Raw genomic sequence first — 13,198 nt, 5'->3', positions numbered from 1 at the left:
TACCTGAACAAGAACGACAGCTTTAGTAGTAATCAGACTGAAAATTGGGAAAACAATTGCCTCAAATCCTTTTCCTAACCTAGGTGTGCAAAGGGGTTATAGTGGAAATGTTTTAAACAACCATCATGTATCTGAAAATGTACTACATTCCCTTATCAGGAACCTTCTAGAAGACCTAGAGCCTCTATATAGTTCAATCTGTATTAATAAAATTAATTTAACTTGATAGATCTTTCTGGTTGTTAAGGAGAGTGTCAGGAAGTAGAAAATGGGAAGATGATCATTTAGGAGAGGGAAAGGCATGTGATATTTCAATAAGTTACTCAAAAAGGATAACTAAATAGAAGATAATACTTTTAGAACCAGTGAGCAAAAGTTAATAATGAATATCTGGTATTTTCTAAAAAACTTTCATAGTTAGTTTTTCTCTTGTATTCATAAACAGCTTTGTTATGTGGCCAAAGAAAAGAAAAGAATAAAAGAATGTATAGTAGGAATAAAGGGATGCTTTAATTTCACGTGCCCATCCAATGATGTTTCAGATGAATGCACTGGACACCCTTGGTCAGACTGCTTTGCATCGAGCTGCACTAGCAGGTCATCTGCAGACCTGCCGCCTCCTACTGAGCTATGGCTCTGATCCTTCCATCATCTCCCTACAAGGCTTCACTGCAGCACAGATGGGGAATGAAGCAGTGCAGCAGATCCTGAGTGGTGAGTCAAAGGAGCTTCATTAGACTTCACACTTTCTATCCCCTCTCCGCCAAAATGCCCAGATCTAGACGCCACTTGTATTAAGTAGCTCTTTATAGTGTTTTTGTTGGCCATAATATTTTTGTCATACCTTCCCTTGCTTGTATTTTAACCTGTAGTCTTTCCTATCTCCATCTTTTAGTGAGATAAGGAAGGTTTCATAAAAAAGAAGGAGGCACACTTTTAGTTTTTTTAGTTTGAAAGACTGATTCATGGGTAACATCAAAGGGGACTAGAAATTCATATGAACAGATGGAATTATGGTAGCTATAATACCAATGAAATAGAGAAGATTAAAAATCATTTCTCTGGTAATAACTTTTATTTATTTATTTTTGGTAATAAATTTTAATTAATTGTCCTTATATGTGAAATAGTGCAACCTACTTTGTCATTCTTAACTTCATTTACGCTATTATGAAATTGTAGTATCCTTTCTTGGTTAAAATATAAATACTTTAACTCTTTCTCATAGTTTTAAAAAATATTCTTATATATGTATAATACACCTTACCTGATTGGAAAATTACACCCTTGACTGGGCATCCTCCATCAAGATAGTTGTACCTAGCCAGGAGCTAGTGGCCCATACCTGTAATCCTAGCTACTCATGAGGCTGAGACCTGAGGATAGCATTTCAAAGCCAAAAGTAGAGCTGTAGTTCAAGTTGGTAGAGTGCTAACCTTGAGCACAAATGCTCAGGGATAGTGCCCAGGCCCAGAGTTCAAGCTCAAGGATCAGTCTTCCCTAACCCCCCCAAAAAGATAGGTGTGTCAACTTCAAATTCTTACAGTTCAAATTATATATCCTTATTAATTGTGTCTTTCCAATGCTGACATCTAAAAATATCCAAAGTTTTAACTCTATGTATATAATCGTTCTTTTTGTTTGTTCAGATGATAAAGTAAAAATGCCTCCAGATATCCACAGGATGTTGTAGTAAGTTTTATTAACTGCCAGAGACACAGTTATAGCAACATGATATAGATGCAGAAACATCCTTGCCTGTGAATGCAATCGTATATTATACTTAAGAGTGGAGACCTGATTCAGGCAAGAACACAATAAAGGCAACCAAAGAAAGAGCCAAGATTTGACAAATTGACCTCAACAGAAAAGCAAATGCCTTCTGAATAGTCTCTGTGAACAAAGGAATCTGAAGATAAGTGAGGGTGTAGTTCCTTTCCTCAACAATTTCACACACTAACAAATGTAATACAGTACTCTCTTTTAATGAAGAACAATTCAAAATTGTTTTATTACATGAAACTTACTTTTTCTTCTCTTGAATCTTAGTATTTTATCTGCTATGTGTCATTAAAAGGTTCAGATAAATAGTTTATCTTCCATTGAAGAATTCTTGCAATGTAGATTTTATAAAAGTAATTCTTGTAACAAAGCGCTTTAGAAGAGCTGAAGTATTTCTTCTGAAATCTAAAACCTTTTTCATAGTCTCACTTGATCTTCCCACCTGGACGGTGGACTCAAAAGCTATCTCTGATAATAAGATAATGTAGTCTTAAACCTGAAAGAGACTTTTAGGCAAACTAACTTTCCCTTTTTAACTATAAAAATGAAAATGACATGATTTTTCCATGATAAAGTGCCGACTGAATGTCCTGATCTCTGAAGCTCAGCACTTTTATGTGGAGGTGTGCTTCTTGTAAAAGCCATACTTAATGTCTGTGGTGATATAAACTTTTTTTTAAGACCCTATTTATTTGGACCAGTGTAGAATGAATTTTCAATTATATTCAGTTAATGAAAATATCTACATTTGTCAGTCTCTATTTAGTCAGTATTCTAATTAGCTTTGGTATCATACCCTCCAGTTATGCAGACATTTTTAATTGCATTTCCCTGACCACATTCAGTCAGTGTGAACATTACAGTGTCTATAGCAGGCTTCGGTGTTGACTGATTATGCATTCTACAATCACTCTAATTTCAGGAGTAGTGTTTCTTTATATTGAGGACATTGAAGCTTAAAAGAAAAATGAACCAGTGAGTAATAGCAGTTAAGTGGCTAGATCAATGGCAAAGCTTTGTAAATGTATTAGAAAAGGTGTTTGGATCCCTTGGTTCTAGCTTTCCTCCCATTTTCAATGTTTTGAGCAAAAATAAATAAATAAATAGATAGATATATAGATACAATGGTAGGGATAGAAAAGGATTTGTGTTTATTAGAGGGTTTCTTTTTTTAATTTGGCTTAGGATAAGGTAGATACAGCTTGAGGTAAGAAAGCAGTTATTTCTGATCTGGGAAAGTTGGAGGAAATACTGCATCCCAGGAATTTCCAACCCCTTAATCTCATCACATCCTCCCTGTCACGTCTAAGACCAGCAGTAACCTTTCTTTTCCTTTACACAGAGAGCACACCTATACGTACTTCAGATGTGGACTACCGACTCTTGGAAGCATCGAAAGCTGGTGATTTGGAAACTGTGAAGGTAAATCAATGCCCTTAACATCTGGAGTGGCTCTCTTGAAATTTGCTATCCAATTCATTGTTAAACCTCTGAGTAGAGCTACTCAAATCCAAACCAGTAGAATTGCTACATGTGCTTATTATAATTAATATATATTTCATAGACTACTGCCTTTATGTTTCATAAAGAGTGCATTCACAATGAGAGTCACATTTGTTTTTATCAAAGGAATACAAATGTCCAAGCAAAACAAGGCTTTACAGATGAAAAATTAGACCTTCTGGGACTGGTAAGGTAGCCCAGTGGTAGAGTGCTTGCCTTGCATGCATGAGGCCTGGGTTTGATTCCTTAGCACCACATAAGCAGAAAAAGCCGGAATTGGCACTATGGCTTAAGTAGTAGAGCGCAAGCCTTGAGCTGAAGAGTGAGGGACAGCATCCAGGCCCAGAGTTAAGGCCCCACGACTGACCTTCTGCTTTAGAAAGTATTAGAAATTATATGCTAGACAAAAAGGCTATTTGCTGAGTTAAGTGTTTAAAATTATAAAAGGAGGAAAGATGTAAAATTGCTTTAGAATTCAAAAGTAATGAAATAGAATAAAAAACTGCAAATATTTAATAAGTAGATAGGCTTTTGCCTTTTGAAGCTCCTACTTCCTTGCCTCATTTCCATCTCCCAATATTCTCTGTAAAAGGAACTAAATGATTATTTGGAATATAAGAATCTGGGGGAAAGTAACGTCATGGACATCTTCAGCATATAAGATGCCATAAAAACTATTTACTACTAATTTTTTACTCATACTTAACCATCCTGTAAAGGCTACACCTGTTTATACTGTTGCATTGGAGTTGTTTCAACACAAATGTTGGAGGGACACAAATATTCAAATCAGACTTCCAGTCAAGATCTCAGTAGAAAAGGAGATCGTTCAAGTTCTTAAAGAAGAGTAGCTCATTTCATTGGCAGGAGTGGCAGCAAGATTGGCAAATGCCAGAAGCCTCTGCATCAAGCCTGGCAGTATAGAAAAATGCCCCTCTTTGCTTTATGTTCTTTGACTTCTTTTTATCCCCCTTGGCATCACTTCCCTGCAATCAGATAATTAAGAAAATAGGCCATGATCATGGCAAAAAGATCAGTAGAGTGGCTTTTGTCTTCATTCTGCCCTTGGTTTACTTATCTGTAAAAATGGAGGTGATGGTTAACCTCACAGATTTCATAGTTCCCCTACTGAAAGAAAGTGACTTCTTTTAAACTGTAAATTATTTTTCAAATACTATTATTGTAATTTATCTATCACCATTGATGAGGTGACCTCATTCCTTTCTTTACATCCTCCTGTTTTGTAAACAAATGTAACTAAGCTTAGAAATTATATTGTGATTGTGCTGAGTAACACTGAAAGAAACAAAAGGAGGCAGAGAATAGATTTGGAGGACATCTTCAAAGAGATGGAAGTAAAGGTGAAAGTTAAAATATGACTTGTAGAGTTAAATTTCTTCCCCAAACCACATAAAGCATTTACTGTGTGGCTTTACTATAGTGAATCAAAGGGCCAAGCGAATGGCCCAAGCAGAAAAATCATTTTCCAGAACCATTTTGCCTGCGTGATCTACATTAGAGCAGACAGGAACTCTAGCTCTGTAGTCTACCTGTAGATCTTATTTGACCAAAGAATAGCTAAGAGCATTGTAATTCAAGCAAATACATAGTGACAAGCAGTCTCAGGAGGGAAGACTTACAGGGAAGAGGAAGGCTTCATATGCTTGGAAGTGCCTGTCTTGTTCTTTAGGATTTGGGCCAGGAGATGTTGACAGATGAAATGATCATCTACATGATGAGAATGTGTAGTCACTGAAAGTTAAGCATAATGCTTTATTTGAGACATCATGTGTGTTTCTAATCTTTAGAAGTATTCATTAGAAATTATGGTATATCTAAGATGTTACCCTATTATAGAGAAAAATCTAAGAATAAATATTATTCCTTTTGTGTTTGTCTCTGTTTGCATCATAAAAGCAACTTTGCAGCCCACAAAATGTGAATTGCAGAGACCTGGAGGGCCGGCATTCTACCCCCTTACACTTCGCGGCAGGTTACAATCGTGTGTCTGTCGTGGAGTACCTTCTACACCATGGTGCCGATGTCCATGCCAAAGACAAGGGGTATGTGAAAACTCAGCTGTTTGGGATTTATTCCTTTCATACGTTGTAAGATATGTTAAATGTTTTTGAAGTTTTAGCTTTTTTCCCCCTTAAAAAATAATGAGTGGTTGGATAGAAGCTGAAGTGTCAGGTACAAGTTCAAGTCCTGATGTGAGACCTAAAAAAATATTAATATGAATTAAAATACAGAAACTTACTGTACAGGAAGTGGCGCTGTAGCTCAAGTGGTAGAGCACTCGCTTTGAGCTGAAGAGCTGAGGGACAGCACCCAGACCCAGAGTTCAAGCCCCACAACTGACAAAAAAAAAAAAAAGAAACTTACTGTACAAAAAATGAAAATTTGCCAGGCACCATTAGCTCACACCTGTAATCCTAGCTACACAGAAGGCTGAGATCTGAGGATTGCAGTTCAAAGCCAGCCCAGGCAAGAAAGTCTGTGAAACTCTTATTTCCAATAGACTACCAGAAAACTGGAAGTAGCGCTGTAGCTCAAGTGGTAGAGTTCTAGCCTTGAGTTAAAAAGCTGAGGGACAGCACTCAGGCTCAGAGTTCAAGCCCCATGACTGACAAAAAAAAAAAGAAAAAGAAAAGAAAACTATTATCCTATTCTCTGCAGATAAAACATAACATTTTTGCATGTAATTCTGTAATTATTTCAAATGGTAATCTAGGGTATATGTGATAGTGGCAGATTTAACAAAAATGATACCATCCTATACAGTCTGCCTTATAGTTTGCTTTCTTTTACCCAGTAATATATCAGTATTTAGTAGCTCATCTGAATATCTTAAGGCTCATCTATTGGGTTTATTGCATTCATAATATGAAGGCTTTCATATTGCTTGTTATTTATCTCCCCCTTTACTTGTTAAACATACATAATCTTTTCCAAAAAACTATCCATTCCAGAGGCATCCATATGAACAGAAACATAATTTTATTTTTATTAAACATTTTACCAAACAAAATATTCTACATTTTAAAATACTTTAAAATATTCTATGTTTTGTGGTAGTTTGGTAAATTATTTGACTTTATCCAGGCAGAATGTAAAGCAGTCATGGAACTTACTCAGAAATGTATAAAGAGATTGAGTTTTCCCACTCTTGAGTTAATTTCATATCAATACAAATTTCATATCAATACAACATTTTTCTGTGCAATTACATAGCCATATACTATAGGATGAAACTGCATTTTTTAGGCTTTACTTACCATCATGTGTTTAGTTATCTTTTTAAAGAGCTGCATTATACATAACATTCAATAATTATACTACTGGGACTTTCAAATAGTACAGTACATTAGAGAACAACCAATATTTGTTTCTATCCTATTACTCATTTTAACACCCTGCAAAGCTTTTTTTTTTTTTTTTTTTTAAGTACTAGGGATTTGTTTCCTTTGGGGTGCTGATCCTGGGGCTTGAACTAAGGGCACTAGTGCTCTACCACTTGAACCCAGCTACATTCCAGCTTTTTGGTAATTCATTAGATATAAGAATCTCAGGGACTTTCCTGTCTAACTGGCTTCAAACTGAGATCCTCAGATCTCAGCCTCTGGATTCAGCTTACAGGTGTGAGCCACTGGCACTGGGCTATTACTGTGGATTTTTGAAGTCCAGGCCTTGCACTTGCTAAGTAGTTGCTCTGCTTCATATACCACACCCCAACCCTTTTTTGTCTTTTTCTAATAGAGTCTGGACTTTTGTCCAAGACCAGTGCTCCTGCCTTATAGTTATCGTCCATCTAGCTGTGACACAGGCATGCACACTACTCTCTGCTTATTTGTTGAGATGGATTCTAATTTTTTGCCTAGACTGGCCATGAACTTCAGTCCCAGTCTTGCATCCTGAGTAACTGAGATTACAGGCACTAGCCACTATGCCCAGCTGCACAAACATTTTTCCAAGTGGCATTAATCTCTAAATAAAAAGGCAAGTCTTACCTTGTTTTTGACATATCTTAAATGTAACTTACCTTTCTGATAAACCCATTTTTATGAAGCATCTTTTTGTCCTAAATTACCTCAAAATAATTTTGCTAGTAAGTTAAGGAAATAAAAAAGTTTCTTATCTTTGTTATTGAGCTACAGACACCTCAAGTAGTGTGCACTTGTCTAGTAAGTGCAAGACTGATCTCAAACCCCAACCACCACCTACCCCGTACCACCACCACTACCACCAAAACAGAAGAATCCACACCCTACTAGCTCTGTAAAATCTTTGAACAAGTTTATAGTACGGATCATAGAGCACTTGCCTAGCATGCATGAGGCTCTAAGTTCAATTTTGAGTTCTGCCAAACATTAAGAAAAAAGAAAAAAGTTCATCATTATTTTCCCTTGTGAATATCAGAATCACTGTGTTGCAAATTTTCACTGTGTAGCACCTCAATATCTAAACCATTAATCTTGGAAACATAACAGATCATTACTAAGGAAAATATTCAGAAGCAAAGGCTAGGGAAAAAGCTCCGTTGGTAGATTGCTTGTCTAGTAAATACAAGGCCCTGATTCAGTCAGCATTGCCAAAAATGAAATAAAATTTGCAAAAACAGGGAAAAATACCCTAAAACTAGAACTTGCTCAAGTAAGTAGAATTTCATTGTGTGTCTTGGAAGTTAAGTATACAATTCTCATTTTCTTTCTCTGTCACTGTGTATTCAAGCTTAGCCTCAAACTTGGAAATCTCTAGCCTCAGCTTCCAAATGTGGGCTTATAGGCCACACCCAGCTACAATTTTTATTAGTAAAATCCCAAAAGAAGAAAATGTGAAAGATGGTGAAGCCAGATTGATAACTAGTTATGGATTTATAAAGTTGGCATCAATTTTTATATTTTAAAATCTTGAGTTAAATATTGTCCTGGAATTTTATTTTGGAAGTATCTTCCCATATGTACTTTAATACTAATGATTGCTGTGACATGTATATCCATCCACTCCCAGGAAACAGAAGAAAAGCCCTGACATTTAAAGGACCATTAAAAAAAATTATTAACTCTCATTAAAAGTGGCTGATTAAGCCGGGCGCCGGTGACTCATGCCTGTAATCCTAGCTACTCAGGAGGCTGAGATCTGAGGATCGCAGTTCAAAGCCAGCCTGGGCAGGAAAAGTCCATGAGACTCTTACCGCCAATAAACCACTAGAAAACCAGAAGTGGCGCTGTGGCTCAAGCTGTAGAGCACTTGCCTTGAGCTGAAGAGCTGAGGGACAGCACCCAAGCCCAGAGTTATGCCCCACTACAAACAAAACAAAACAAAACAAAAAAGTGGCTGATTATATCTTAAAAGACCAAATGAAAATTACTTCTTTTTTGACTGAGTACTGAGCACAGCTAAATTCTACAGAAGAGTATCACTTTTAAGACAATTGTTTTGACTCAAAGATTTGTTTCTTGTGTTTAGTGGCTTGGTGCCCCTCCACAATGCCTGTTCCTATGGGCACTATGAGGTCGCTGAGCTCTTAGTGAGGCATGGGGCATCTGTCAATGTGGCCGACTTGTGGAAATTTACCCCGCTCCATGAAGCAGCAGCCAAAGGAAAATATGAAATCTGCAAGCTCCTCCTAAAAGTATGTAGTTTAGACATTCAAAATTATAAAGTAACCGTCTGGGTTTTGGTTGTTACTTGAAATCAAATCAGTGTATTTGTCTTAAAAATAATAAGCAGTATAGAGATTATTTCCATTTCCTGTCTGAGTAGCATCTGTAATGTATTTCTAAGTGGATTTGATTAGTGTTATTTCGTCACAGTGGGTTTTGATTCAGTTTGCATTGCTTGAAAATGGTACAAGGAGTAACAAGTTCTTCGCTCTAGTTGGTCTTTTTCCTGTTATTTTATTATTGTTAACTAACTCATTATCAAACATAGATATCTATGAAAACTCAAATATCAGATGCTTTTTAAAATACAGTTTAGGCTAAAGAGGTAGCTCAGTAGTAGAGTGCTTATCTAGCAAGAAAAGGGCCAGAGTTCAGGCCCCAGTATACACAGTACACACACACACACACACACACACACACACACACACACACACACACACACACACACACACACACACAATTGTTTAAATAGATTTGGGGAATATATGTGACATAGTAGAAGTAGTAATTTATGAACCTAATAATAATCAATAATTACATATTTTTAAGTTAAGAGCCATAGGAAAAATGACCATATATACATTTATATGTTCTATTTTCAGAAAAGGGCATGAGTCTTGAAACTCAGTATATTTGGCAATAGTTGGTGTGGAATAACTTCCAGGTCATTACAACTCGGTTTAGCTTGAATTATTCTTAATTTCTACAGTGGGGCAGCAATCTGTATCAGGCCTTTAGTAAAAATCATTGATTTTTGTTTATTTCATAGGTATAAGTAATTAAACTTTTTAAAGTCAAGGTAATTTTAATGCATTTATCCCTAATATTGTGATAGTTGTTAAGACTTAATGAAAATATAAAAAACAATTTGAAGTATTTGTCTTACCAGTGACCTTTTAGATACTTTTTGCATCTGTGTCTTCTTATTCTTTCTTCTTTATTGTAATACCTTGGAATATCCTTCCATAATTAAAGGAAAAAGTATATTATGTGACGGTAAGAGATAACTCAACCCTTCTTCATCATTAAATAGTAACTTAAATTAAGAATTTATATAACAATGCAAGATGATGTTTTTCTTTTACAAGATGCATAAAGAACATATATATACATATATATATATATCTTTCCAGGTATATGAAGATACGTTGTAAGTGAAATCCATAAAGGTATCCCTGTTCACTGCCTTCCCACCTCCTTACAGAAAGTACACATTCTATTTGGTTTTCCTCTTTTGTAGCATGGAGCAGATCCAACTAAAAAAAACAGAGATGGAAATACACCTCTAGATTTGGTCAAAGAAGGAGACACAGATATTCAAGACTTGCTGAGAGGGGATGCTGCCTTGTTGGATGCTGCCAAGAAGGGCTGCCTGGCAAGAGTGCAGAAACTTTGTACACCAGAGAATATCAACTGCAGAGACACCCAGGGCAGGAATTCCACTCCGCTGCATCTGGCAGGTGAGCACCAGGTTGCTTACAGATCTCACCCTCCTGCCTTAAATAACCACTCACCAAAAGCTGAGAGAAACACGAGGAACTGAGGATAATACTTGGTGCCAAGCTGCTGATTGACATGTTTTGTTCAGTTTCCTTTTGAAGGCTTTTATCTGAGAGTAGTATTAGCTTTTAAAGTGAAAATTTTAAATCTTAAAGTTTTCTGGTCGTTATCCATGAATATTTAATTTTTTTTCCTCTTATGTTGTTTGTCATATTTACTCTCAATAGCGGGCTATAATAACCTGGAAGTAGCTGAATATCTTCTAGAACATGGAGCAGATGTAAATGCCCAGGACAAAGGTGGTTTAATTCCTCTTCATAATGCTGCATCTTATGGGGTGAGTTCAAGTTAAAATCAAGAATTGGTGGCACTTCCTGCTCTATTGAATGTATACACCCTTAAGGACCAGATATCTAACAGCATTATTCAGTACGTCTCTAATTTTATATCAATCTTTGTCATCTCATTCCAGTTAAATTTAACTGCATTTGTCCAACAGCTATGCTTTTTAAAACTTTTTGCACTCTCTACATTATCTGATATTTGTAGACACAAATAAAATACTTTCAACTTTACCTGAAGTAAACTTTAGAAACTATAAAAGCCAGGGGACTCTTACGCTTGTTTATGTTATTTAGCATCTTAAATATTCAAGCAAGTGGTTGAGTAGTGGAGATAGAATTTGATAGTGTTCAGATGAAGTAAAATCCACAGTTAAGAGTCCAGAATAGGCTGGGCGTTGGTGGTTCATGCCGCCGTCGTGAGGCTGAGATCTGAGGATCACAGTTCAAAGCCAGCTCAGGCAGGAAAGTCCACGAGACTCTTATCTCCAATAAACCACTAGAAAACCGGAAGTGGCGCTGTGGCTCAAGCGGTAGAGCGCTTGCCTTGAGCTGAAGAGCGCAAGGACAGCGCCCAAGCCCAGAGTTCAAGCCCCATGACCAACCAAAAAAAAAGAGTCCAGAATAATCTTTTCAAACACTGTAACTATAAACATCAACTAGAAGAAGAATATATTATTATGCCTAGGTGCCATTTGTCAGAACAGGCTGTCAGTCATTACAGCCTTCTCCTTGCTGCAGTAGAAGTAAGAAGTGTTTCTGTGCTTGCCTATTCTTCCTCATATCACTGTTTGACTATACAAATCCACAGATGCCAGGTGGCCTCACAGTGGGATTCTCTGCTGAAGAGAGGATGCTTCTTAGATTTGCAAAGCCCTGATAAATTATAAATAAAATCCAAACCTACCACCTTGATCTTCATATTTTCCCTTCATACTCTTCTCCCTTGCTCTTCACAGTATCCACAGCTTTCTCAGCCCATTATGCAATGACCAATCTTGACTAATACTCCACTTCAGTTGAATAAACAGAAAAGAAATTTTATTTCCAAGCATGGTATAAACTAATTGAAGATTATTCTATTATATAGCTATATATGTGTGTATGAATATATACTTATATATATATAAGTATATATATACTTATATATATATAAGTATATATATACTTATATATATACATACACATACATATATAATAAAATTATACACATAACAAATTACACACAAACTTATATACTAAAATTATAATATTGAATTTTTTCTTTCCAGAGGTGATTTTTTAACATTTTCAGAATTTCCTTTTAGTATTCCTTCACATAAATTCCCATTTTCATTGTGCAACAGCTATTTCCACTGTATATCTGTTATGCAAATACCTGTTACTAATGCACTACATATTCTTTTTTGTATAATCTTTTTATCTTTAAGTTGTAAGTATACATGTATACCATTTGGAGTCTCATTTTCAACATTTAGCATGGTCCTTCCCTCCATATTGTATTTTACTAATCCCTTTCTAAGTTTCTATTAAAGGTGTATAAATACACCCTTAAAAAGCTAATGGGATAATGGGATCATTTGGAGATAAATCATAATCTTTCATCCTCTGTAAGGGTAGGTTGTAGCAGTAGAATGATCTGCTATAATGAAGCTCATATGACACTCTTAACTGTAAACTACAGTAAGTCCCCCCATATTGTCTTCTGTGTCCTATCCTTTTTCTCCTTCTAGCCTCCATCACTCCCTAGAGGGGGAAGAATGATTCCATGAGTCAGTGCATGTGTGAAGTATATTCTGTAAGCTATGGGCACTGTAAAACTGAAAGATAACACTCTTGTTATAAGAAAACTCACTTCCTGAAGTCCCTGTACTAAGCCAGTCAGAATAAGGGCTGCATGCCCTTATCCTGTACTAAAGGACAAACCAATGTTTGACCAGCTCAACATCACAATTAAGTAGACACAGATTAAATGATTAGCCTGGAGATAAAAATAATAAAATGAGATGTCTCAAAACACATAATTATTTAGGTATACATTTATGTTTTGGTGATTATTCTTCAGTACATCGTTAACATTTTTTACCCTGGAGAGCTTGGGCTGTGTATCTGTACCTATCTTCTATATAAAAAAGGATTGCCATGTCAGTTTTTCCAAGTGGAGAGCAAACATACACTTTTAAGAAGCTTTACAAGGTTCATGAAAGTTTATACTAATGGCAATGTATCTTATTCTGTTTAGTATAATGCTTTGTGTGGTTTTTTTACTCCTTTAGCAGGGCTTGAACTCAGGACCTCATGTTTGCTGGGTTTTCTTGCTCACTGCTGGCATTCTACTACTTGAGCCACACCTCCAACCTGACTATTTTGGAGATAGGTTCAAAGGGATTACCAGGCTAGCTTTGA

At 36.2% G+C, this 13,198-nt stretch overlaps 1 protein-coding gene across 1 annotated transcript in view; it reads left to right on the top strand.

Moving 5' to 3' along the window:
• Window positions 1-13,198, top strand: part of Tnks (tankyrase) — a 142,279-nt gene that overhangs the window by 105,734 nt on the left and 23,347 nt on the right. The window contains exons 12-17 of the mRNA XM_042700029.1: window positions 543-714; window positions 3,125-3,204; window positions 5,203-5,348; window positions 8,755-8,920; window positions 10,192-10,411; window positions 10,679-10,788. Of these exons, the coding sequence (XP_042555963.1) occupies window positions 543-714; window positions 3,125-3,204; window positions 5,203-5,348; window positions 8,755-8,920; window positions 10,192-10,411; window positions 10,679-10,788 (894 nt within the window). The remainder of the gene's footprint in view (window positions 1-542; window positions 715-3,124; window positions 3,205-5,202; window positions 5,349-8,754; window positions 8,921-10,191; window positions 10,412-10,678; window positions 10,789-13,198) is intronic.

This window comes from Dipodomys spectabilis, unplaced genomic scaffold (genome assembly GCF_019054845.1).
Source record: "Dipodomys spectabilis isolate Male_0828 unplaced genomic scaffold, ASM1905484v1 ptg000009l, whole genome shotgun sequence".
In the NCBI taxonomy this organism is placed as follows: domain Eukaryota; kingdom Metazoa; phylum Chordata; class Mammalia; order Rodentia; family Heteromyidae; genus Dipodomys; species Dipodomys spectabilis.
This window is presented reverse-complemented; position numbering and strand designations above follow the sequence as displayed.